Source organism: Aphelocoma coerulescens, chromosome 6, assembly GCF_041296385.1.
Source record: "Aphelocoma coerulescens isolate FSJ_1873_10779 chromosome 6, UR_Acoe_1.0, whole genome shotgun sequence".
Taxonomy (NCBI): Eukaryota; Metazoa; Chordata; class Aves; order Passeriformes; family Corvidae; genus Aphelocoma; species Aphelocoma coerulescens.
The window spans coordinates 37,202,556-37,228,196 of record NC_091020.1 but is presented as its reverse complement, the minus strand read 5'-3'; the positions used below and the strand labels follow the sequence as shown (position 1 = coordinate 37,228,196).

The window sequence follows — 25,641 nt, the reverse complement described above, 5'->3', positions numbered from 1 at the left end:
AAAACCCCCCCAGCTGGGGTTTTTTTATTCTAAATTTAAAAATGTGTTGAAAAACCTGAAAGGCAAAAACCAAACACACAAGGTTAGAACCATTCCACACACACACACTCACAGGCAGACACAACCACATAAGCACACACAACCTCTCACACACAGATACAGACAGTCACACGCTCTTCAGCTTACACAGTGACTGTAGCCATTCATCAAAACACTCCACCAATGAAAATACTTCGATACATCTTCCCTGGCTGCCGCTCCTCGACATCGAGCCGTAGATTCCGGGAAAATCGGTAGCATCTGTGACCGTGGAGATCCAAAGCCACCTCGGGACCTGCAAGAAAATGTGAAGCGGTCAGAGAGTGGCCCGTGGCTAGGAGTTATCCCCACACCAGGCCCATAAATTTTCTACCCAAAACCCCACAGAAAATAAATGAACCCTTAAGTTTTATGACTGTTCTACCTAACTGTGACTCTACATGCCAGGGCAGGGCGGCTCCGACCCTAAGCGGCGCACAGAGGGGCGGCACCCCAAATTAAGAAAAGATGACACGAGGGCTTGAGATGAGTCTCCAGAAGATTAATTCTTGAGCACAATACACTTAGAGGCGATGGAACCTACTGAAATATTGCGGTCATGGAGGGAGGGTCCGATACCCTCCCTCTAGAGGTCCAAGGGAATGACATGTGAAAAGAAGCCAGTACTAAAACTGAGAAGGAAGATAGATGAGAACATCTTGTGTACTTCCTCCAGTCTCAAGAAGTGAAAAGGTAAAGATGCCAGAATAAGCCCCATCTGGGAAAGTAGGCAAGTAGAGTACAGCCAATACGGCCCAGAACAATGCAAAAAAAGTCACTGATATGCAACAAAGCCCTGTGACACAGAGGACAATGGACACTACATAACATAGACACAACCTACAGAACATAGACACAAGTTGAAACTGCCCAGCAGTCTCACCTGATGGACCCAAGATTCCTACTGCAAGATGAGCCAGAGGCCGATGATGCCAAAGGAAAGAAAGCTCTATGGCAATAGCACATGATAGCAAAACATAAGTCCTTACAAGAAGTTGGTACCAAAGCTGTTAAGAGGATGCTCAAGCTCAGTAGGCCTAGAGAAGAAGGCAACAACTGCTGGGGGACCGGGGCGATCGCTCCGGACCCAAAGGCGAGCTCCTGGGCCAAAAGGTTTTGCGATGACATCAAGACTCGGAGAAGGCCGATGACGTGAAGCTCGTGAGAACACGGAGACGGGTCGGAACCGTCCTGCCCGGCAAAAGGTCGGGTGATGCTGAGGAGAAACCCTCTCCCTTTACTTCTAAGGGGCCTATCCCTCTACAGCCCTCTCCTCTAAGCTAACTTCAAATTGCCTCCTGCAAGTCCAAAGGGTTTTCCCTTGTCCCCACCACCGGTCCCAACACTTAGCTTTTGGAAGACGAGCCGACAAAATCCATCCTCAATGGAAATGAGCACACGGGCGCCATGGATGTTGATACGGTCCCCAGGGTCTGTTTTGGTGGCTGCAAAAATTCAGAAAAAAAATTCAGACCGCAGTGAGACGTCCCAAAAGCGACCCCTTCCGCAAGGCCTCCCTCCCTCCTAAGGGCCCAGGCTCGCTTACCTGCCGCTTCCAAACTTCACCTCCGCAGCTGCTCACGGCACCTAAGACAACAAAACAGAAAACGTCACTGTGGCCCTCGAGAATATTAATCCCCGGGGGTCCTCCGCACCAGTACCCTGGCTCACCTCAAATCTTCATCCGATTCCAGAGGCGGCCCAGAAAATACCTGCAAAGCGAAAAGGTACATGCTTAGCACACTGCCACATACCGCTCGCCTATTACTTGCCCCACTTAAAGGCCAACTCACCTGATTGTCTCTATTTCTTGGCACATCCAAGGCAGCAGCAGCACCTGCAAAGAAACAAAGCAAAAAACATCCTGAAAGACTCTGAAATCACAACCTCCCCCCTCCAATTAAAGTACACTGCACCTATAGCTTAAGCTTGCACCCACCTGGCTGCCAGCATCCCCGACCGGGACATCTTGCCGGTGGACCGCCTAAAATGCGCAAAAAATAACAGATGCTTAGAGCTGCACCAGAAATTGATAAGTGAGGAAGAAAAACTAGTTCGGTCCACTAGTCACCACTTACCTCACTCACTTCACCTTGATGGCTGAGATCCAGCTTGACCTCCTAAAAATAAAGACAAAGAACAATGCTGTAACACAGCCACCATTTGCGCTTGCTCCACAAACACAAATGGTGACTGACCTTCCGGTGGGAACCCCGTCACCCGGTCCAGGGCGCTCTGCCACGGATTTAATCCCTCCGCATCTGAAAGAAAGCGATGACAAAAGTCAAAGTGCTGCATGAGAACTTCACAGCCCCAGCTATCTTGTGTCAATCTAGGAATACCATCTAGAGGCCAAACTACAGCCTACACCACAAGTTACAAGTCCCCAGGCCTTGTCCTATTACACCCATATGCCAGACCGTGCAGCAGGGCAGAGCAGCTCCGGGCCAAATTTACGCAGACACCTGTGACACAGGAAAGGACAAAGGAGGGGATGCGATGAAGAGAGAAAACCCTCGTAGAGAAGAACGATCGCAAGGACCGAGAGACCGAGGAATGAGATGACCTAGCGAGACCGACGGTGAGCCGATGAGGCTCGAAGAACCCCGGCAGAAGGACTTATTCCGAGAACCGCAAAGACGGATGCCCGAGAATCGTACGGTCAGAATCCTCTACCGCTCTTTGCATTCTGACAAGTCCTAATCCGCTATAATGGATCATTGCGGCATACAGCTGTGAATACAGCTCAGAACAAGACCATAAAAGACATCTGACTCGACGCTTCTAAAGAGAGATGCGATTCTGATGCACCTCCAAGCTCTTGAGTCAAAGGATCGATGGTATCGGCACCGGGCCAAAGAGCACCGAGAGCAGAGATGCTAAGAATAACACCCAACATTTCCAATAAGCATCTCAAAGGGCTAAGGCAAAAGACCTGCAACAGAAGATGCCCAAAAGACACAGAACATACAATAGACAAGTGACACACACCGGGACTGCTCTGCTCTGCACACCTCGGCATTGTGATCAAAAGTGAGACTTGCCCTTTATGTGGCCTAAGGGGCCCCTTCCTGGACATCCCCACCTCCATATCTGACTCAAAAATCCCTCCCGGCGAGCCCTGACCCAACACCGCACATTCATTCCCTCAGTGGATTGTAGCCCTCAACTTATCTCTCAGGCATCTGGAGATGGGAATCCTCCTCAGGCACAACAGAAGGCCGGCTCACCCTCTGGGAAGCTCCTGTCATCACCGGGCTGTCGTCTCCTAGTCAGCCACAATAAAGAAAACCAAACATCACTACAGGAACTTAGTGGCACGTCGGCCAAAGCCCCGACAATTCCGCTACTCACCGTCCCCTAAGAAGGCCGGGGTCCTCCGACCGCACGCTTCGGCCGCGCTCCGAGGCCGACGCCGTCGTCGCGGGGTATGCCTGGGTTAAGAGGAGACAAGGTGGTGTGGCATTGCTGAAACTTAAGTGGACCCTCCCTCCTCCTCCCTCCCTGACTCACCGCAACTCCACGGCCGTGGATGTACCGGAAGGTACCTCAGAAGAGAAAATGTAAAGGCTTCGTTGCAGAGTCCCGTAATACTTCCAGAGCGCTCACGACGGTGGCAAACCGGGTCTGTCGGGCGGTCGGCGAGAAGGTTCGGCATAAAAAAAGCGGACCCCCTAAAACACACAAATGACAATGGATGCTTAGAACTGCACCGGAAATTGATAACCGAGCAATAACAACTCGTTCTGTCCACCGGTCACCGCTTACCTCGCTCCATCGACCTTGACTACTGCTATCCAGCTTTACCTCCTGAAAGCAAAGACAAAGAACAATGCTGTAACATAGCCACCATTTACAGTTACCCCACAAACACAAACGGCGACTGACCTTCTTGCGGGAACCCCCTCGCCCGGTCTTGGGCGCCCTGACACAGATTTCATCCGTCTGCATCTGAAAGAAAGCGATGACAAAAGTCAGAGTCCTGCATGATAACAGCTCCAGGCATCCTGTGTCAATCTAGGAATACCAGCTAGAGGCCAAACTACACCCTATATTACAGATTTCAAGGCCTTGGGACTTGTCCTACTGCACCTATACACCAGACTACACGGCGGGGCAGAGCAGCTCCGGGCCAAACCCATGCAGGCACCCGTGACACAGGAAATGACAAACGAGGAGATGCGATGAAGAGAGAAAACTCTGGCAAGAGGAATGACCGCAAGGACCGAGAGAATGCGGAGCGAGATGATCTCGGTGAGACCGACGAGGCTCGAAGAAGATGCTAACGGAAGGGCTTATTCCGAGAACCGCAAAGATGGATGCCCGAGAATCGTCCGGTCAGAATCCTCTACCGCTCTTTGCATTCTGACAAGTCCTAATCCTCTGTAATGGATCACTGCGGTGCAGAGCTGTGAATATAGCTCAGAACAAGACCATAAAAGACCTCTGACTCAATGCCTCTGAAGGGAGATGCGATTCCAATGTGCATCCAAGCTCGTCGGTCAAAGCTCCGACGGTATCGGCACCAGGCCGAGGAACACGGATGCTAAGGATGATGCCTGGCATTTCCGATAAGCTGGCCCCTCGAAGGGCTAAGGAAAAAGACCTAAGACACAAGATGCCCAAAAGACACAGAACATACAACAGACAAGTGACACGACACGCACCAGGACTGCTCTGCCCGCCTCGGCATTGTGATCAAAAGTGAGACTTGCCCTTTATGTGGGCTAAGGGGCCCCTTCTTGGACATTCCCGCCTTCAAAGCTGACTCAAAAATCCCTCCCGGCGAGGCCCGACCCGGCACCCTGCTTTCATCCCCTCGGTGGGTCGTAACCCTCGACTTATCTCTCGGACGTCCGGGATGTGAATCCGCCTCGGGTGCAAAATAAGGCTACCTCGCTGTCCGGGAAGTTCCTGCCATCTCCTAGTCAGCTACAACAAAGAAAACCAAAACATCAGAAAATGTAAAGGCTTCATTGCAGAGTCCCATAACACTTTGGGAGGGCTCACGAGGGCGGCGAGCCGGCTCTGTCAGCCGGTCGGTGAGGGGATTTGGCATAATACGAGTGGACTGCTCAAAACACGCAAATGACGATGGCCGCTTAAAGTTTAGAGTACCGGCACTCGGCACCCGAGCGATAACAACTTTTTCCTTCCACCGGTCACCGCTTACCTCACTAACTTGACCTTGACTGCTGAGATCTGGCTTTATCTCCTAAAAGAAAAAGACAAAGAACGGTGCTATAACATAGCCATCATTTACACTTGCCCAGCACAGACAAACAGTTACTGACCTTCCTGCGGGAATCCCCTCACCCGGTATGGGGCGCTCTGCCACAGATTTAATCCATCTGCATCTGAAAGAAAGCGATGACAAAAGTCAAAGGGCTGCATGAGAATTTCACGGCTCCGACCATCTCGTGTGAATTTAGGAATATCATCTAGAGCCCAGCTACAACCTACATTACAAATTTCAAGTCCCCAGGCCTTGTTCTATTACACCTATGTGCCAGACTATGCGGCAGGGCGGAGCAGCTCCGGGCCAAACCCGTGCAAGCACCCGTGACACAGGAGATGACAAATGAGGAGACACGACAAGGACAGAAAACTCTCTGCGAAAAGAACGACTGCAAGCACATCAAAGGGCTAAGGCAGAAGACACGAGACACAAGATGCCCAAAAGACACAGAACGTAACAATAGACAGGTGACACGACACGCACCGGGATTGCTCTGCCCTGCGCACATCGGCATTGCGATCAAAAGCGAGACTTCCTTTTATGTGGGCTAAGGGGCCCCTTCTTGGATATCTCCATCTCCAAAGCTAATTCAAAAATCCCTCCCGGCAAGTTCCGACCCGACACCCCGCTTTCATCCCCTCCGTAGGTCAGAGCCCTCGACTTATCTCTCGGATGTCCGGGGATGCGAACGTGCCTCGGGTGCAAAAAGAAGGCTGGCTCTCGCTACCCGGGAAGGTCCTGCTGTCGCTGGGCTGTTGTCTCTTAGTCAGATACAATAAAGAAAACCAAGATCAAACTATGAGTTTAGTGGCAAATCGCAACAAGTCGGCGGCTCGCTTCGCTCCTAAGTGCCCCTAGATTCTCAAGGCCCTAGCTTTATCCCTAGTCTAAGGCTGCGGCTGCTATTGTGATAGGCACCCAGGGTAGCAAGGGACAGAGTTACAAGGCGTTTCCATAAATGCATGGGATGTGTTTGCATGCCATAAAACTTGTAAATGCGGCTGCTATGCTTATGGAAAGGCCTTAAGCGGCTCCCAAATACACCGTGCCGCCTTCAAAAGCCCCCTGCTGTAACTCCTAACCCGCTACCCTGCTCGTCCTCCCTCTCCCGGTCGCAATGCTCAACTTCCCTATCGGAAGCCTCAATCTCGGACACCTCGGACAGCCTCAATCTACGGCATGAGGTAGATCCCTTTTTGGACACAATGAATTCACTGAAAAAATTTGAAGTATCCCACTCAACACAACCTGGAATAGCAGGAAGTTGCACTGCTCCAAAAAAAAAAAACCTTAGCACAAAACCAGAAATTATAAAACCACCTTACCAACCCTAAACATGTAACCCAAATGAGTGAACTTAAATATTACCTGTATTCAATGGTATCTTCTTCCCGATGTCTTCAAAGCCTCTGTTGCTTTAGAGGCTAAAAGAGCCTGCTGAAAGCAAGCTGAGATAAGCAGAAAGATCCCCATCACTGAAATGAGAGGAGAGCTCTTACCCCACTCACTCCCAGAGAGGGAATGACTCCCCTTGCAAAAGCCTGGGCTTAATATACCCCTGGCCGGGTCCGCCCCTCGTTCCCATGATGCCCAGGGAAAAGGGAGGAGCCAAATCCTGCAAGGTATAAAAGCCCTCCTAGGAGTTGCCACTGTTTGGCTCCTCTGACTTAAATTTGAGGTGAGTAAAGGGCTTGGTAGGAAACTCTGCAGGGAAACGACAATGCTTTCTTTTTTTGCTTTTATATTGAGCAAAAGGGTGGCCGGCCGGTAAGAAATCAAACTTTGTGTTTTGGGAACTCAGCTAGGTAATTTGTTGTTAAGTTGCATAATTATTCCCTAGTAATTACTGAGTAGTACTCCACCTGTGGCTTAGTAGGGTAGAGAAGAATAGTAATTTTATTAACGATGTAACTCTCCTTGGGACCTCTAATTAAGGCTATATACCTTATAAATAAAAATAAGACGTCTTAATACCCTCCTAGCTGCTATTAGGGTTACGTCCGTGCGGGGCTCGCTCCCGTATGACGTTCGGTACCGGGGCTTGGGTAGGAGCACCCTGAGATGCAATTTAAATCCTTAAAATGCTCAAAAAGGGAGAGCTTTCTTTGACTGAAGTCTTTAAAATGAGGGAACGGGCGGGAGTTGCCTCCACTTGAACCGATACAATGGCAAATTAATGGCTTCTCCCCTTCAATTTAATCCCCTAACCTGTTGGGAAAAGAGGGGTTTTCCTCACTTTAAAACTCTCTGGTGCTGGAAAAAGGGGGATTTTTCCTCAATTCAAACCCTTAGAAAGGAGGGAGAACTGGGCTTCCCCCTCAATTTAAACCTTACAATGATGGAAAAGGGGGAGATGAAAGGGACCTCACATACTGCCCTGCCCGCTCAGGTGCTGCCCCTTGGCACGAGAGCTTTTCCCTGGGTGTTTTCTTGAAGCGATGCTCCTTACCCGGGTGCATCCGGCCGCTCCCCGGCTCCTGCGGAGTGCTGCGACCGTTGTTCCCGAAGCGTCTCTCGGGACGCCTCCGTTGGCCCCTCTCGACCGGCAGCTCCCCGTGTAGGTGTGCCTCGGGAACCCTCTGAAAGCGACCTCTGGCAGAGCCGCCCCCTCCTCATCCACGCCGGTCGCGCTCGGTGCTGCCGCACCTCGGAGCGGGGGGATGAGGCGGAGAAAGGTCCTGCCGGTCGTTCCCTCCCCTACGTGGGCCGTCGTCCGCCCCCGAAACGCCGGGGTGTGGGGCTTTCCTTTCCGTGGAAAAGGACCGGCCTTCTCGTCCGGGTGCACGTGGCCAAAATTGGGATCCCGCCTCCAAAATTCCCTATGTCCTAGGCTTGTACTTACCGAGGAAATTCCCTGCCGATCGCAAGCAATTACCGGTAATGGTTCTTCCATAATTGTTACTGACTTCCGTTTCCTTTGAAGTGTTTGACGTGTTCCTCGAGGGGGTCGAGGGTTTGGCCGGGTCGTTTATGGCCCGTCCCGGCAGGCCCGGACCGAACCCGAGCGCCCCCGTCGCCGGTCCGCCCTGAATTTCGGTGAAATATTGATATTGTTTATAAATACTCCCTTTCCCTGCTACTCGGTCTTTCCTCGTGTATCTGCAGGGAGAGGGTTTACTCTATCCCTTGATCCCACCCGCAGCTCTCCGGCCCAAATGCCGATGCTTGCGGACACGATCTAAGCAGAAAACTACTACGAGTGTTGGCTTTTTGAAGTAAAAGTCTTATTGTACATCTGGCTGTACAATTTAAAAAAATGCATCTATTGATGGTCATTATGGGAAAGCTTTTCAGAGGAGAAAATACCCATTTTGGTAGCACAGATCCCATTTTGACAATACTGCATTTTTGTGGGTTTGGGAATCCTGCCTGTACAAGACATCTGAAAATCGGTATTTTACAATTTGATATTTGGAAACGGGGTCATTTTGATATTTTGGAACTTGATATTCTGTTGTTTTGAAATGGAATTAGTTTGGTATTTTGGAACCTGGTATTCTGATATTTGGAAACCGGGTAACTTTGGTATTTTGGAACTTGGTAATTTGTAACTGGGTTACTTTGGTATTTCTGAACGTGTTCTGGCAATTTGAAACTGGGTTACTTTGCTACCTCTGAACGTGGTGTTCTGGTATTTTGAAACTAGGCTATTTTAATATTTTGGAACTGGGTATTGTGGTTGTTTGAAACTGTTTTTCTGGTATTTTGAAATTTGGGTTTCTATGATTTTGAACTAGGTTATTCTGGTATTTTGTTCCAAAATACCAGACAAATAACAAACAAAACAAAGAACAAAATTTTTCTGTAGGCTGTTTTTTTGGTGTATTTGTAGGCTTTTTTTTTTTCCCTGTGTATTGTATGATGAGCTTTTACTGTTTTTGTAACCTCGGGGTTTGGTTTTTTGTAATCTGCGCCTGGCAGGGACCTGGGGCATCCCGGTCGAGTCTCTAGGCTTCGTTTGCTGTCTTCCGCTACGATTAACAGTTCCTGGCATGGGAACTGTTAAATTACAGACTATATGATGAGACGCTTCCTGAAACAAATTAATTCCAGCTAAATGACTCTTCCTGCTCTGCAGTTCCTATACCTGGCCCGGTTTAAATCCGTACCTAGCCCGACTCTTCGGTCCTTCCGTTTCCTACCGCTCTGCTCGGGGCTTTGCACCTCACGCTCTTTCCGCCCTCGGTGGCGTCACGGCAGAATGTGGCGAGGTTTTGGCCGGCACTTGAGGTCTCCGAGATGAACTTACCGAGAATTCTTCTGCTTTTCGCTGCACCTGCCACAACAACATTTGTTCACTGAAATAAATGCTTTCCACAATGAACTAAAGGTGTAAGGGAACAAGCGCTGCACTGTTGGGGAGGAGGATAGTTTGGCAAGGGAATTACACAGATCTGGAGGCTTGGCAGAATTGAAAAAAAGGCAAGAAAAACACAAGAACTCCAAGCCCAAGCTACATCCACTACACAAAACATATTGGCCATAAAAGCAAGAAATTCCCATCTGCTTCTAAAAAAGCTAAGCAGCACAAAATAAAATCTATTTTGCTAGAGTTCTGCTTACCATAAAAAACCCTGATTAATTTAATCATGACACTTAAACTTCAGGCATATTAGAAAACTTGTACTGTCTGAAATGTCAGGGGAGGCTGATGCAGCAGCTCCACCCCAGTCACTGTGCTGGAAAGCACAGGAGGCACCTGCTACATCACAGGTACTTGTGGAAATAAATAAAACGCAGCACTTTAGGTTGTGACAGATTGTAAAGCACTGTACCTAAAAGCCCCATAACATAAACATGTACTGAAGCTGAAGCAAGCACCACATTGGAAGCTTCTTTCCATCCTGTTCCTTCCACCCACTTGCTGCAGTTCCCTGGGAGCTGCCAGGAGCACTTACTTGCACTGAAGCATCTCCCATGATGAATTTTGCCCCTTCAGTAACAGCTAAGTAGGAGAACCGGAGCTGATCTGCAGTCTGGATGAGCCCCATCCTGTACTTCCTCATTTCCAGGAGAACCTGCTTAACGTCCACGGAAGAAGGGTCTTTCCGTTTGTCCATCTGCAGATAAAAACGTGAAACGTGTTTTCTGCTCTGATGAGGTTCACTACAATGACTCACTTTGTGGTAAGGCCTTCACACCACCCTCCACATTACAGAACGAATGAACTCACATACAATTGGTATCAACGGCTCTTTACTGGGTCTCCAAAAACACACAGGGGAAAACACTGGGCCTCAAAAATGCTGCTTTCCCTGAAAGCAAAGCCTGTCTTTGCGAATCACTCTGAAAACTGGAGACTTTTCTTCCCCTAACTCAAAATGGCCACTTAGGAATGAGACCTACCTTGGAATACACTCCCAAAACAGCAGAGTAAAACAACAGGAAATCACAGGGAACCCCTCCAGCCCCTGCTCCAGCTCCTTTAAGGCTGCACCAAAGCTCCCCTGAAGGTGCCTGTGCAGGAGAGGTGGCCCTGCAGGTGGCCCTTACCAGCAGCAGACAGGTGTCCACCAGGCAGAAGGTGCCCGACCTCCCGATGCCAGCGCTGCAGTGCACCACGACCGGGCCATGCCCGGGGCTCGGCGAGCCCGACTCCCACACCTTGAACGGGAAATTCAGGAACGAGGCCGGCGACTCTGGGACCCCAAAGTCGGGCCAGGTGGTGTAGTGAAAGTGCAGAATCTCCTGAGTTTCCTGGGTCTGCAAAAACAGGGTTTGGGAACAGTTTTAGTTTGGATACACCAGTCAGAAGGACTGACTTAAATTCCAAGGACAAAGTTTCAGGGAGCCTCAGGGAGTTTTTATAGCTGCACAGCCAAGAAACTAATTACAAGTAATTGTCTCTTGTTGTGAAGGTCTCCACTGGGACCAAAGGGAATTGGGTAAGTAAATTTATTTATTTACAATTCAGTTATTTCAGTGCAGCTCAGAAGCCTGTGTCACTGGGTATGGCTGAGACATGAAACCGCCTGGAGTGTCCCCAGGTACGTCTCAGAAATATCCAAGAGTTTCATTTCCATGACATCTCATGCAGAATCATCAAATCCAGACCAATTCGTGACCCCCAATTTCAAGCCAATCTCCTGGCCCGGCTGCGGCGCGATTCATCTGGTGCCCCGAGATGGGACCCTCTCTGCCCGGCTGCCGGATCCAGGGGTAAGCGGACCTCCCGGTCGCGACCCTGAATTTTCAGGGGGAGCTCGGCTGTCCTTTGGCTCGCGGCGGGGGCGGACAAGGACCATCTGCACCAAATTAAGGTATTTGCTATTCCTTTTAAACACAGAAATACCTGCAGGTCCAGGGTGCGAGTCCCTGAGGGTGGGTTGAAAGTCCCGAAGAAGACTGGGTCTCCCAAAATTAGTCCTGGGCAAGAAAAAAAAGTACTTTTAAGGGGTTGGACCCCGACTTTCAAAGGGGTTGGACCCCACTGGGAAAGGTACCTTTAAGGGGCTGGACCCCACTGGCGTGTGCTATTGTACTGCTATTTTTGTTTTGTCTGTCGCTATTCTGCTGCTGTGTGAGTGAGAGTGGATGAGACGTGCTGTCAAAGTACAAAGCGAGTGAGAGGCTCTATCTGCGGTTCCGTACCCCGGCGACGGGCTCGACCGGAGGAAAGCGAAGCGTTTGGCAAAGAGCGAATGAGCATAAATCACATAAACTGTCGGTCTGGAATTCAACCTTACTGTCCAAAGGGGGTGGATTTTAGAGGAGAAAGATTTTAGCTATTGAATTGAAAACATGCAGACCCCCAACGCCTTTCTGATATAGCTCCATCTGATTTCCCTTTTGAAATCCCGTGTTAAGTGTGAGAAAACGGTTCTAAAGCTTGTCTTTGTGAGCATGTATTAATTGTGAGAGAAAGTGGTATTGTATTTCTACTAGATGGAGTGGGTGGTGTCCAAGCTGCCAGAGGAGAGAGCTTGGTATCAGACTAGAAAGAGCAGGAATAAAGAACTTGGCAGAAAAGGAAAGTGCAGATAATGTTAAAGGGGAGAGTGGCAGAGAATAGTGAGAAATTTGAGAGGAGCTGGTTAGAAAAGTACAGCAAGCGTATGGAAGAAGAGATGAGGAAAAGGCAAAAGCAATGGCAAAGGTGATGGCAGAGGTTGTAAGAATTGTGGACATTGTGGTTAATAGGTTTGGGTGTTTAGTTCCCTTTTCTGCTTGGTGTTTTGTGCGGAGCTGCGAGGCTCCTGTTATGTGGTGCTTGTGCAGAGCTGAAAGGCTCCTGTTTGGAGGGGACCCGTGCCCCTGTGCCTTTTGTGTTTTGTTGTGAAAAGCCAAAATTGGCAGGTTTCGGTTCTGAGGTGAATCCGGAGCTCCTATCTTGTGGGGAACCCTCCCCTGCCACCGGTCTGTGGTTTATTGTGGAGAACTAGAATTGGCAGATTCTAATCCTGCGGCCAATTCTGCAGCTGCTGCCTTGTGGGGATGGTGTTGTCCCTGTGCAGGCCCAGGTATTTGTCATGCAGCCTCATCTGCGGGGGCTGTAAAGAGACCTATGGGGAGAATGTTTTGCTGTCCTTCCTTGGTTAATTTGTTAGTCACCTCTCTACTCCTGGGGTGGACTTGGTAAAAAAAAAAAATATTGAGATAAGGAACAATTGGTTACTAAAAGATGATTGATTACTAAAAATGTGATTGGTTATTTAAAAAGAAAAAAAGGCGACTCAAATGCCTGATTCACAGACTGCAACTCTTGCAAAACTGTTAAAAGCAGTCTCGCTCCCTCCGCTGAAGAATCAATTGGAAGAAACCCCACCGAAAACCTGTGGGAGACAACAAAAGTGGTGCGACAAGCACTTCATAGAATAAAAACTAAAACTCCACTTGAATAAGTTAATGCAATTAAACTCTTGTTTCACTCAGACTTTTTTTTTTGGGGGAAGTTTGTTTCTTTTCTCTTTTCTAGGAATGTCAAATGTCCCGACATCAAAGATAAAGCAAGCAGTTTGAGAGCAAGGAAACTGCAAGCAGCAAAATCACACCTAAATGTGATAACCGTTGCTTCGCTGTCACTTTGTGTTAGCCCTATAAAGTTTTACTTCTTTTTTAATAATCGGTCTAGTGGGCCAAATTTTCACTTTTCTTTTATAGGAATCTACCAATACCTGAGATGGAGCTGTGTGAAAACCAATGAAATTGAAAGTGTCACCATAATTGCCTGCATTGTCAGTTGGTTAATGTTTGTAATTTGTTTGTGTTTTCATTGCAAGTGACAGATCAAATAGTAGTTAAAGCATTCTACATATTCTTGAGTTTAATTTTTGTCTAACTTGTTTTGTCTTTTTACTGAAAAATGGTGTGGCTCGGGTCTTATGGATGTATAATTTGTTTCAACCAATATTATCCTGAGAGTTGGTATAAGAATTTATACATATTTGAAATCCTACAAATATGGACTAACCCTCCCGGTTCTGCCTCAGAAGGCTTCAAAATTATTATAATCTGGCTAAATTTTTTGGATTTTCTAATTAGTGAATTAAAGAGTCTTGACAAAACACAAGCAAATGCTACATGAGAAATGATTGAATCCCCCTTCCTAAACCAGGAGGGATACAGAAAAGCCTTCTACCAGCTCTCAAACTAAAGTGCTGTTCAATCTCATGCCATATGTCTTAAGAGGATGTTTTAACTTTTCCTCACCCCTCCTATTTATAGCATATTCTGCAATGTCAGTTGTAGGTGCAGAATGGGATGAAGGCAATTTATTCACCAAAAAAAAAAAAAAAAGGCTACATGAGGTAAAAAGAAAAAAAAAACCCTAAGTTTGAAAGAGAATTCATTTCATTTTTAATCCCACCAAAAATAAAGCCACAGTTTGTAGTTTGTGTCAAGATTAAATGACAAGAGTGCTATAATCTGTCTCCTGGAAAACAGAGCATAGCCCTGATGTAAAGATATGTTTGCATGAGAATATTTTGTATGAAAATGTTCTGTGTGTTAATTTTGTATCATAAAAACTAATCCTTCATAATGTATAGAATTATATAGCAGAGTAAGAATATCATTATAACAAAAACTGTATAAAGAAGTTACAACCAAAGAAGCCTCCTGAAGATACCTGACTAGGACTTTAAAGTGTAAGTTAAACCACTAAGATTAGATAAAGGGAAAACCCATTCTTTGCCCAACTCAGGCCTAGGAAAAAAAACAAAACAAAACCAAAAAAAAACCAACAAAACAAACAAGACTGAAAGAAGAGAAATACCCATAGATAGTAAAATAACAAATCAGATGATCCCATTAGTAAGAGATGTTGAAATTCCAGGGAGATCAAAACGGGCTCCCCCAGTGATTATTGAACTACTGGAAGGGGTACAACCAGTGTCAGTTAAACAATATCCACTAAGGCATGAAGCATGAGTAGGAATGGAACCAATAATTAGTAAATTTATTGATCAGAAGTTGTTGAGAGAGTGTAGGTCTTCCTGCAATACCCCAATTCTACCAGTACAAAAGCCAAATGGAAGTTATTGATTAGTTCAGGACCTGAGGACACTTTACTCACAAAATTACCAAGTGACTGAGTGTGGTTTTCAGTTTTAGATTTAAAGGATGTTTTCTTTTGTCTGCCATTAGCTGAAAGCAGTCAGGAAATTTTTGCCTTTGAATGGGAAAACCCCAGAACAGGGAGAAAAAGCCAGCTTACGTGGACTGTATTGCCACAAGGATTCAAAAATAGACCCGTGATATTTGGAGATCAATTAGCCGAGGAACTGGAAGCCTGGACGCCGCCGCTTGGGAAAGGGAAGGTACGCTCTTGCAGTACATCGATGATCTATTAATAGCAACAAGGACCTGTGAAGACTGCAAGAACTGGACTGTAAGTCTTTTAAATTTTCTGAGACTAAGTGGACATAGAGTCTCTCCTGAAAAGGCTCAGCTAGTCCTCCACAATGTTACATATCTGGGGTATGAACTGGCAGGAGGGGAGAGAGCCTTGAGAGACAACAGGAAGGAGGCAATTTGTCAAATGCCCTGGCCAACTGAAGAACCAAAGAACTGAGAACTTTTCTGGGAATGACAGGATGGTGTAGATTACAGATCTGCAACTATAGACTCATTGTGAAACCTTTATACCAACTCCTAAAAGAGACTAGGGGAACTCACCTATGCTGGACACCAGAGACTAATAATGTATTTGTAACTCTACTGGGCATACCAGATGTCACTAAACCTTTTCTGTTGTTTTGACATGAGAGACAAGGACTGGCGCTGGGACTTTTCGCACAGAAGCTGGGACCCTACAAAAGGCCGGTGGCTTATTTCTGCAAGCAGCTGGACGTGGTCAGCCACGGAGAGCCTGCACTGCGTGCAGTGGCAGCCGTGATCCTGAACGTAGAAGCTCGCGAGTTCACACTGGGACAGTAGATAACTGTTTTTGTCTCTCACACGGTGTCAGCAGTGCTCACACAGAAAGGAAATCACTGGTTAACCCCATCTCGCTTTCTCAAATACCAGGCTGTCCTAGCAGAATCGGAGGATGTGAGTATCCAAGTAACTAACGTTTTAAACCCAGCAGCTTACCTGGGGCAAAGCTGCTGAGGAGCCTGTACGGCATGACCGCATCGAAACCGTGGACGCGGTTTACTCCGGCCGCCCGGACCTAAAGGACTCTCCGCTAGAAAATGCGGCAAACTGGTTCACCGATAGGAGCGGTTATGTCAAGAATGGTAAGCGGCTCGCTGGGTATGCAGTTATAGCCACAGATGCTGTCATTGAGGCAAAACCATTACCTGTGGGGACATCAGCTCAAAAGGCTGAAATAATGGCCCTAACTCGAGCCTTGGCATTGGCCGAAGGAAAACCTATCAACATTTGGACTTATTCGAGGTATACTTTTGGGGTGGTACACGCTCACGGGGCTATCTGGAAAGAAAGGGGTTTATTAACCTCACAGAAGAAATCAAGCAAGCTACTGAAATTGTACAGTTACTGGAATCAGTGGTAAAACCTTCAAAAGTGGCTATAATGCATTGTAAGGGACAGTCCCAGGGTAACACTATCCCTGAACTGGGAAATGCTATGGCAGACAAAACAGCAAAGGCAGTGGCCAGTGGGGTTCAGATCCAAGCCCTAGCTCTAATTCCTTCTAGCATCCTTATAAGTAGAAAAAAAAAACCACCATATGACACCGATGATTTAAATTGGATACAAGAAGACAAGGGACAAATGAGCACAGATGGGTGGGCTAGGATAAAGGGTCTCATAATCATACCCAGAAAACTGTTAAAATTATTTATCGAAAGCCAACATTGCATCAGATCACCTTAGATTACAGTTCTTGAAGGTTTGAGGAGGTATGAGACAAACTTACAGCATGGTTACCCAACTTACCCGGCTTAAACAATTGTTTGTAATAGCTATTTGTGTTATTGCATTGTTACTTAGTGTTTGTATTAGTAGTTACTGTTGTATGATATTATGTACCTGGAATCGAGATGCTTATGCTCCATGGCACAAGTATAAACTTAGAACTAAGATAGAGAAGGGTTCTTACTTTAAAGACATGCAAGATTTGTAAAGAATTACAAATACCCAAAGAAAAGGGGGGGATTGAAGAAGGGGCAGTCAATAACTAACTCATGTAAGCACAAGTTAACTAGCTGGAGACAGCAAATGTTAGTTCAGACAGCAGATGCTAATTACACAACCTAAGAAGCCAAATTCACCTTAATCTTGTCAAGATAGAGGTGTAATAAATAAGGGTATTTTGTTCATTGAAAAGAGCTGACACAGGCCACAACGTACATAACAGGAAATGTCTTAACAAATCCATATGTAAAGGTTGTAAGTGCTGTAAGTGTACTATTGTTTAAGCTCCAGGAAGAAAAGCGGGGGATACTAACTGACCAAATATGGAAAGGGTCACCCAGAGGGCACTTGAAGAAGACTACTTGCCTTCAGCTATCGACCACCAGAAGGCAGAAAACGACCCCCTAGCAACAAGCTCACACATGCGTAGAGTACTCCCTTGAAGATAAGTTAATAGGAAATGATCCTGCATAAAAGAAGGACTGAAATTTGCAAACCCCTGCGGCAGTCGGTGGAGCGGGGACTCCCCTGTCGCCCAGCGCTGATTTTGCTTATGCCTTGCTTGCTGTAATTAATAACTTCTCTAATTTGATTAAACCTCCTTGTCTGCCTCAGTCAATCACAATTTGGTGCCGTGACTTGGATGGGAATGGTACGGTGAGACAGAGATAGGGGAGGCGCCCCACCTCTGGTGGCCTCGGTATCCTCAGTCTTTACCTCGCTCCCACCGACGAACCTAAACTCAAGGCATTAAACAAAGGGAACCGGTCGGCCCCATAAACTTTGTGCGCAGAGGTCCGGACGAAGACGCTGGAAGCGTGAGTATTTGCGGAAAAGGGATCCGTTCGGTCGGGGTCGGGTATCCTGGAGTGTGGCGAGTGCGGTGTGTGAGAGGGGGGCCGGCAGCCGGACTCCCCAAGCGAGTGTGGACCCTCAGTAGTGCGGTTCCCATTGCCCGCGAGGGCGTGGGCCACGAACCAGGGGAAGCGAGTGATTCCACACACAGAACGCCTGAAGGCACTCCAGAGGATGGGACAGGGGAAAAGCAAGCCCTCTAGTTCCATGAGGTTTCCCCCAGTACCTGAGGATAGTCCGTTAGGGCTTTTATTGAATAATTGGAGGCATTATTCGAGTACACAGAATAAAGATAAGGCCAAGATGATTTATTATTGTATAAAGGTCTGGGGAGGAAAGCAGATATCACAAAATGTATTTTGGCCTATATTTGGGTCCTACGAGGACTGGGTGAGACAGGATTTGAATTTATGGGTAAATTCCAAAACTCCTTTTAGTCGAGAAGAGAGTGAATATGCAAAAATATGGATAGAGACCCCCGGGGTACTCCTGTTTACTTTAAAGGAAAAATCTGAAAACTCGGGGGTAAGAAGAAAAGATAAAAAGAAAGAGGAAGTCCCGTTGATTCCACCCCCCTATATACCTCCGCAGGCCCCGCAAGCACCCCCACTCCCACTCCCTGAGCAGCCCCTAGAGGAAGAGGAAGGGAATCCTGAACCCGAACGGGAGGGACCAATGACAAGGGGCAGAGCTAGACGTCATAACCTCTATCCATTAAGAGAAGTGCCTATGGGGGGACCCCAACCAGGAATTGGCTTTATTTCAGTTCCCCTTAGCTCTGGAGATGTACGGGACTTTAAGAAGGAAATGGGGAACCTATTAGAAGACCCCCTGGGAGTTGCAGAGAAGCTAGATCAATTTTTAGGCCCTAATATATAGACCTGGGATGAGTTGCAGTCAATTCTAAATATTCTTTTTACTGCAGAAGAAAAGAACATGATTAGGCGAGCGGGAATGCAAATTTGGGATGCCCAACATGCCCAAGGCCCACAGGCAGATATCAAATGGCCTTTACAAAACCCTAATTGGGATCATCAGGATCCAGCACACAGAACTCATATGCAGGACTTAAGGACAATAGTTATACAAGGGGTCCGAGAGGCAGTACCGAGAGGACAAAACATAAATAAGGCCTTTAATGAGAGGCAGAGAAAGGAGGAAACTCCAACAGATTGGCTAGAAAGGGTAAGAAAGAATCTACAGCTGTATTCAGGCCTGGACCCAGACACACAGTTGGGTCAGGCACTTCTGAAAACTCAATTTGTAGCCAAATCATGGGATGACATCAGGAGGAAGCTAGAAAAACTAGAAAATTGGCAGGAGAGAGGATTAGATGAATTGTTGAGGGAAGCGCAGAAAGTATATGTCAGGAGGGATGAAGAGAATCACAAGAGACAAGTCAGAATGATGGTGGCAGCAGTAAGGGAAAGCAGAAAACAAGACTCTCCCCGCCGAATGGGGCAAATACCCAGAAAGGCCCCTAGGAACACAGAGGGAAATCAGAGAGTGGAAAGGAGGGAAGCAGTCGTATGTTTTTATTGTGGGGAGAAGGGACACATCAGAAGGGATTGTAGAAAGAGGATAAGAGATGAAAAGATGTTTAAAGAAGATTAGAGGGGTCAGGGGCTCTACTTACTGGGGACCAAGAAACATCCAGAGCCCTTGATAAAAATAAAAGTCGGTCCCCAGTGCCAGGAATTTGAATTCCTGGTAGATACGGGAGCAGAAAGATCAACTATCCAAGTTTTACCATCTGGATGTAAAGTCTCCCGAGACACCGCCCTTGTAGTGGGCGCCAAGGGTGAACCTTTTGAGGTCCCTGTTATTAAAGATGTCCTGATAGAAACCGAATCAAAAATAGGAATAGGAAGCCTTTTGTTGGCACCAGAAGCAGAGTATAACCTCATGGGTAGAGATCTCATAGTAGAATTGGGAATAAACCTAGAGGTAATTAATAAAGAATTGAGAATCAAACTATGCCCCCTTAGAGTAGAGGATGAAAAGGAAATTAACCCTGAGGTATGGTACACGCCTGACAGTGTGGGCCAACTGAACATTCCGCCCTTCTCCGTAACCATAAAAGATCCAGAAATTCCAATAAGGATCAAGCAGTATCCCATATCCCCAGAAGGGAAACGAGGACTAAAGCCTGAAATACACAGACTAATAAGCAAGGGACTCCTAGAAGCCTGTATGTCCCCTTTTAATACACCCATTTTACCAGTAAAGAAACCAGATGGATCCTATCGATCGGTGCATGATTTAAGAGAAATTAATAAGAGGACAGTGACCCGGTTCCCGGTGGTTGCTAACCCATACACCCTATTAAGTAGACTAGGGCCAGAAAATCACTGGTGTAGTGTAATTGATCTAAAAGATGCATTTTGGGCCTGCCCCTTAGACGAAAATAGTAGAGATTATTTTGCCTTTGAATGGGAGGACCCAGATACTCATAGGCGACAACAGTTGCGATGGACCGTGCTGCCACAAGGGTTCACAGAATCACCAAATTTATTTGGACAAGCATTAGAACAAATCCTCCAAGAATATCAAACAAGAGAAAACATTACTTTGATTCAGTATGTGGATGACCTCCTGATTGCAGGAAAAAAAGAAGAAGAAGTTCAGGAGGAGAGCATTAAACTGTTAAACTTTTTAAGCTTGAAGGGACTAAAAGTATCAAAGGCAAAATTACAGTTTGTAGAAGAAGAAGTAAAATATTTAGGCCATTATTTGAGTAAAGGAGAGAAAAAAATAGACCCTGAAAGAGTGAAAGGAATCCTCTCACTCCCGCCACCAAGGAGCAAGAGACAAGTAAGGCAATTGCTAGGATTAGTAGGCTACTGTAGACAATGGATTGATAATTATAGTACCAAGGTTAAATTTCTGTATAACAAGCTCAGTCATGACGGGTTATTGAAATGGAGCAGAGAGGATGAGCAGAGCTTAGAACAACTGCAACAGGATTTAATTAACGCTCCAGTACTAAGTTTACCTGATTTTAAAAGACCATTTTATCTATTTGTAAACATTGAAAATGGGACAGCATATGGAGTATTAACTCAATATTGGGCTGGGAGAAAGAAACCGGTAGGATACTTGTCAAAGCTATTAGACCCAGTAAGCAAGGGATGGCCTACATGCCTACAGGCAGTGGTAGCCTGTGCTCTCTTGGTAGAAGAAGCACGTAAAATAACTTTTAATGGGGAACTCAAGGTACTATCTCCACATAATATTAGGGGAATATTGCAACAAAAAGCTGAAAAATGGATAACAGATTCGAGACTTTTAAAGTATGAAGGGATCTTATTAGATTCCCCAAAGCTAACACTAGAGGTCACTACACTACAAAATCCGGCCCAGTTCTTATACGGAGAACCAAATGAGAAAAAATTAGCCCATGATTGCATGTTAACCATAGAAGAACAAACCAAAATCCGACCGGACTTAGAAGAAGAAGAATTAGAAGAAGGGGAGAGGCTGTTTGTAGACGGATCATCTCGGGTAATTGAGGGAAAGAGAGTATCTGGCTATGCAATCATTAAAGAGGAAGGGTCAGAAGTCTTAGAGTCAGGACCTCTAAGTAGATCCTGGTCAGCTCAAGCTTGTGAATTGTATGCAGTCTTACGAGCTCTGAGATTGCTGAAAAATAAAACAGGGACAATATATACAGACTCCAAATATGCATATGGAGTGGTACATACATTTGGAAAAATATGGGAAGAACGAGGGTTAATAAACTCTCAAGGGAAAGACTTAGTCCATCAGGAGCTAATAAGACAGCTACTCCAGGCCTTACGGGAGCCTAGAAGAATTGCTGTAGTACATCTTAAAGGACACCAGAAAGGATTAGATTTTAGGAGTAGAGGTAATAATGGGCCAGACCAAGAAGCAAAAAGGGCAGCACTTTTGGTTATACAACAAGTTCAGGATAAGGAACAACCAAAGGAGAAATTCCTCAATAAAACTAGAATGTATAGTTTTACAGAACAAGAAAAAGAGAAACTATCACGAATGGGGCTAAAAGAAAATTCAGAAGGAGAATGGAAACTCCCAGATGGAAGAGTAGTACTACCTAAATCAATAGCAGTAGAAATTTTACCAAGGTTACATAGCCAAACTCATTGGGGAACACAAGCACTAGCAGACCAGTTTGCCACCAAGTATATGTGTATTGGAATATATAATTTGGCAAAACAAATTGTTAAAGGCTGCATAACTTGCCTTAAAGTGAATAAGGCTTATTTAAGAGAACACCCATTGGGAGGGAGACCACTAGCACACAGGCCCTTTGCTAACATACAACTAGATTTCACCGAATTGCCCAAAGTAGGAAGAAGTAAATACTTATTAGTTATAGTATACCATCTAACGCATTTTGTCGAAGCATTTCCCACAGCAAGGGCAACAGCACAGACAGTGGTCAAAGTTCTATTAGAAAATATTATCCCTAGATATGGAATAATTGAGACTATTGACTCCGACCGAGGACCCCACTTTGTATCTAAAATCATCAAAGAAGTAATGGGAATTATGGGAATAAAGTGGGAATATCATACCCCCTGGCATCCCCAAAGTTCAGGACGAGTAGAAAGAATGAATGGGGAAATAAAGAAGCAATTGACAAAGCTTATGCTTGAAACCAAGTTGTCGTGGGTGAAATGTCTACCATTAGCTTTGTTAAACATACGGACTCAACCAAGATCTGACATGGGAATCTCCCCTTTTGAGATGCTGTATGGAATGCCTTATAATATGGGGGAACCTCAAGATCACCCAAATTTAAGAGACCAAAACATGAATCATTACATTATTACCTTAATGAAATATAGAGAAGAATTATGGAAAAAGAGCATGATAACTCAAAGGCCCCCGCTAGAACTTAAACTACATCGAATTCAACTATTTAATTACACCCACGATTATTGTATTCAAGTGTCCATCATACCCCGAATCACGTATCATCCTAGTGAATACATGTACCAACAACACACCACAGCAGATCATCACCTAGTAAAAAGAGAACCTTTTATTGCATTAACCATAGCAACCCTTCTCACTATAGGAGGAGTTGGGGCAGGAACTGGAGTAGCATCCTTAGTCACCCAGCAAAAAGAATTAAGAGCACTAAGGGTCTCAGTAGATGAAGATCTAAGCCGAATAGAACAAGCAATTGATGGCCTAGTAAAATCAGTAAGATCTCTATCAGAAGTAGTCCTACAAAATAGGAGGGGATTAGACTTATTATTCCTTCAGCAGGGAGGACTGTGTGTAGCACTCAAAGAGGAATGCTGTGTTTATGCAGACCACACTGGGGTAGTGATAGACACCATGACTGAACTAAGAAAACGGCTAGAACAACGGAAAAGAGAAAGAGAGGCACAACAGAGCTGGTATGAATCCTGGTTTAATCATTCACCCTGGTTAACCACTTTGTTATCTACCATTGCAGGGCCTCTAATTCTGTTAGTCCTAGGACTCACATTTGGGCCGTGTATATTCAATAAGCTGATCTCCATAGTAAAAGGGCGCTTAGAAGTAGCACATTTAATGCTCCTTAGGGCTAAATACCAGCAGATACCAGAAAATCATGAAGAAGAAATGTTAGAATTAGCTAAACAAGAGCTAAAAAGATTCAATGAACAAAAATGAACAAGAGAAAAAGGGGGGATTGTAATAAATAAGGGTATTTTGTTCATTGAAAACAGCTGACACAGGCCACAACGTACATAACAGGAAATGTCTTAACAAATCCATATGTAAAGGTTGTAAGTGCTGTAAGTGTACTATTGTTTAAGCTCCAGGAAGAAAAGCAGGGGATACTAACTGACCAAATATGGAAAGGGTCACCCAGAGGGCACTTGAAGAAGACTACTTGCCTTCAGCCATCGACCACCAGAAGGCAGAAAACGACCCCCTAGCAACAAGCTCACACATGCGTAGAGTACTCCCTTGAAGATAAGTTACCAGGAAATGATCCTGCATAAAAGAAGGACTGAAATTTGCAAACCCCTGCGGCAGTCGGTGGAGCGGGGACTCCCCTGTCGCCCAGCGCTGATTTTGCTTATGCCTTGCTTACTGTAATTAATAAATTCTCTAATTTGATTAAACCTCCTTGTCTGCCTCCGTCAATCACAGAGGGGACAAGGATTATCTCAGAGGCTGCTAAATCATTCATTATTTAAAGCCGTGGCTCAGTTAAAGAGCAATACCAATTAAGCTCCTGGATAAAAAGCCTGGGAGATCGGGGTTGGGTTTTTTTCTATTGTTCCTTTCGGTGGCTTTTTGCAAGCAAACTATGAAGCGGACAAGCCGCAAGCGTGCTACAGCGCCCCTTGCTGGGACTCGCTCCGGGCTGGCGCTGTTCCACGGTGCGAGGGGACCGGAAAAGCCACGCGGCCCACGGAACCGGCGGCACTCGCCGCCCGAGGACGGCCCCGCGCTCCCGGAACCGGGAGGAGCGCGGCTCGCGGCACGGAAGCGGCTCCTCCGGCAGGCGGGGGCGGCCCCGCGCCGGGAGACCCCTCCCGCCCCCGGCGCCTGCTGAGCGGCACTGGCGCCGGGCCGAGGGGGACCCGGCGGCGCGCGGCTCGCGGCACGAAAGCGCCTCCTCCGGCAGGCGGGGGCGGTCCCGCGCCGGGAGACCCCCGCCCGCCCCCGGCGCCTGCCGAACGGCACCGGCGCCTGACCGAAGGGGACCCGGCGGCGCCCGAGCCCCGCGCACGGACGGCACGGAGCGGGCGGGACGACCCGGGGCGGCGCGGCTCCGTGCCGCATCTCCCGCCTGCCGGCCCGGCGGCGCTCACCTCGGCTCCGCGCGGCTCGGACCGGCGTGGCTCCGTCGGTCCCTGTCGGCGGCCCAGCCCCCAAATTCCCACTCCTCCTCAGAAATTCCCCAGGGGCCGGGAGTGCTCCCGCGCGAGACATTCGGTGCCGGGGCATGGCCGGAAGCGACCTCAAATGCGGTGGCACGCTCCGATTCAAACCTTTCAAATGCTGGAAAAGACGGAGTTTCTTTCAATTTAACCCCTGAAACTGAGGCAACGGGGGGTGTTCACCTCAATTCAAACCAATACAATGGTAAATAAATAAATGTGTTCTCCCTTTCTATTTAATGGTCTAAGATACCAGAAAGAGAGGAGTTTTCCTCAACTCTCAAATGATGGGGAAAGGGCGATTGTTACCTTCATTAAAACCCTCAAAAAGCAGGGGCAGCAGGGCTTCCCCCTCAATTTAGAACTTAGGTTGATGAAAATGGAGGGGTTACCCTCAATTCAAACCCATAAAATGGTAACATCTGTGCTTTCCCCTTCCATTTTAAATGGAAGTGGGATCCCCTCGTTCAAACACAGACAATAATGAAGGAGGAGTTTCTTCCCTCCATTTAAACTCCTTTTGTTCTCGTAATCCCCATTTTTTTCTGAGGGCACGGGGGGAGGGACTGGCAAGATGAAATCAGAAGGGAAAAATAGAAAGAACCCCCCCCCGCAAACCCACTCACCGGCTCACCTGCTTAGCTGCAGCTGCCTGGCGCCTCCTTTGGCAATGCTCCGCATCTAACTGCATCCGAGTGCTCCCCCAGACCCTGTGAGATGCTCTCACCGTCCTTTCGTGAGAGACCCCCCCAGGACCTCACCGTAAGCCCCTCTCCTCCAACATAGCCCTGCAAAAGTGAGCTGAGGTAACCCCTCCTAAAACAGGCCCCGGCAGGAGCCGCCCTCTCCTCACCGTCACAGCTCACACCTGGGGCTGCTCTGCCCCCTCATCATTCTCACGGCTCACACCTGGGGTTGTTGCCGGTCCAAGTGTGAGGGCAGGTGCAGAAAGGATTTGCTGCTCCTTCCCTGGACGGCTCATTGTCTGCACCTGACACGCTGAGGCACTGGGCTTTCCTTTCCATAGATAATAGATAGTTGATGCCAGGTGCA

At 47.0% G+C, this 25,641-nt stretch overlaps 1 protein-coding gene across 7 annotated transcripts; it reads right to left on the bottom strand.

Annotated features, from left to right (window-relative positions):
* LOC138112753 (tyrosine-protein phosphatase non-receptor type 1-like) lies at positions 1-25,436 on the bottom strand. 7 transcript variants are annotated; one of them, XR_011151821.1, is made up of 21 exons: positions 25,223-25,436; positions 24,520-24,709; positions 11,610-11,683; positions 10,811-11,020; positions 10,216-10,377; positions 9,427-9,593; positions 6,686-8,343; positions 6,012-6,078; positions 5,395-5,435; positions 3,967-4,029; positions 3,847-3,888; positions 3,592-3,752; positions 3,433-3,512; positions 3,249-3,346; positions 2,277-2,339; positions 2,157-2,198; positions 2,018-2,062; positions 1,872-1,942; positions 1,750-1,790; positions 1,625-1,665; positions 1-1,523 (listed from the first exon to the last, which is right to left on the bottom strand). XR_011151821.1 is itself a non-coding variant. In XM_069020352.1 (6 exons), exons 1-6 carry the CDS (start codon positions 25,277-25,279, stop codon positions 9,483-9,485), a joined length of 804 nt encoding a protein of 267 aa, XP_068876453.1. In that variant the 5' UTR covers positions 25,280-25,435; the 3' UTR covers positions 8,560-9,482. The 7 variants fall into 7 exon arrangements, 1 of the variants encoding a protein (XP_068876453.1); XR_011151820.1 differs by having other exon boundaries at positions 3,309-3,346; XR_011151822.1 differs by having other exon boundaries at positions 1,872-1,915; positions 3,309-3,346.
* Positions 25,437-25,641: the final 205 nt, after the last annotated feature.

Bases quoted from the DNA above. Each gene is read 5' to 3' on its own strand.
- LOC138112753 (XM_069020352.1), bottom strand. From the start codon at position 25,279: ATGCAGTTAGATGCGGAGCATTGCCAAAGGAGGCGCCAGGCAGCTGCA. The intron at 24,710-25,222 runs GTGAGCCGGTGA...CGTCTTTTCCAG, and splicing joins AGGCAGCTGCAGCTAAGCAG to CATTTGAAAGGTTTGAATCG. The intron at 10,378-10,810 runs GTAAGGGCCACC...TTTTATCTGCAG, and splicing joins TGGACACCTGTCTGCTGCTG to ATGGACAAACGGAAAGACCC.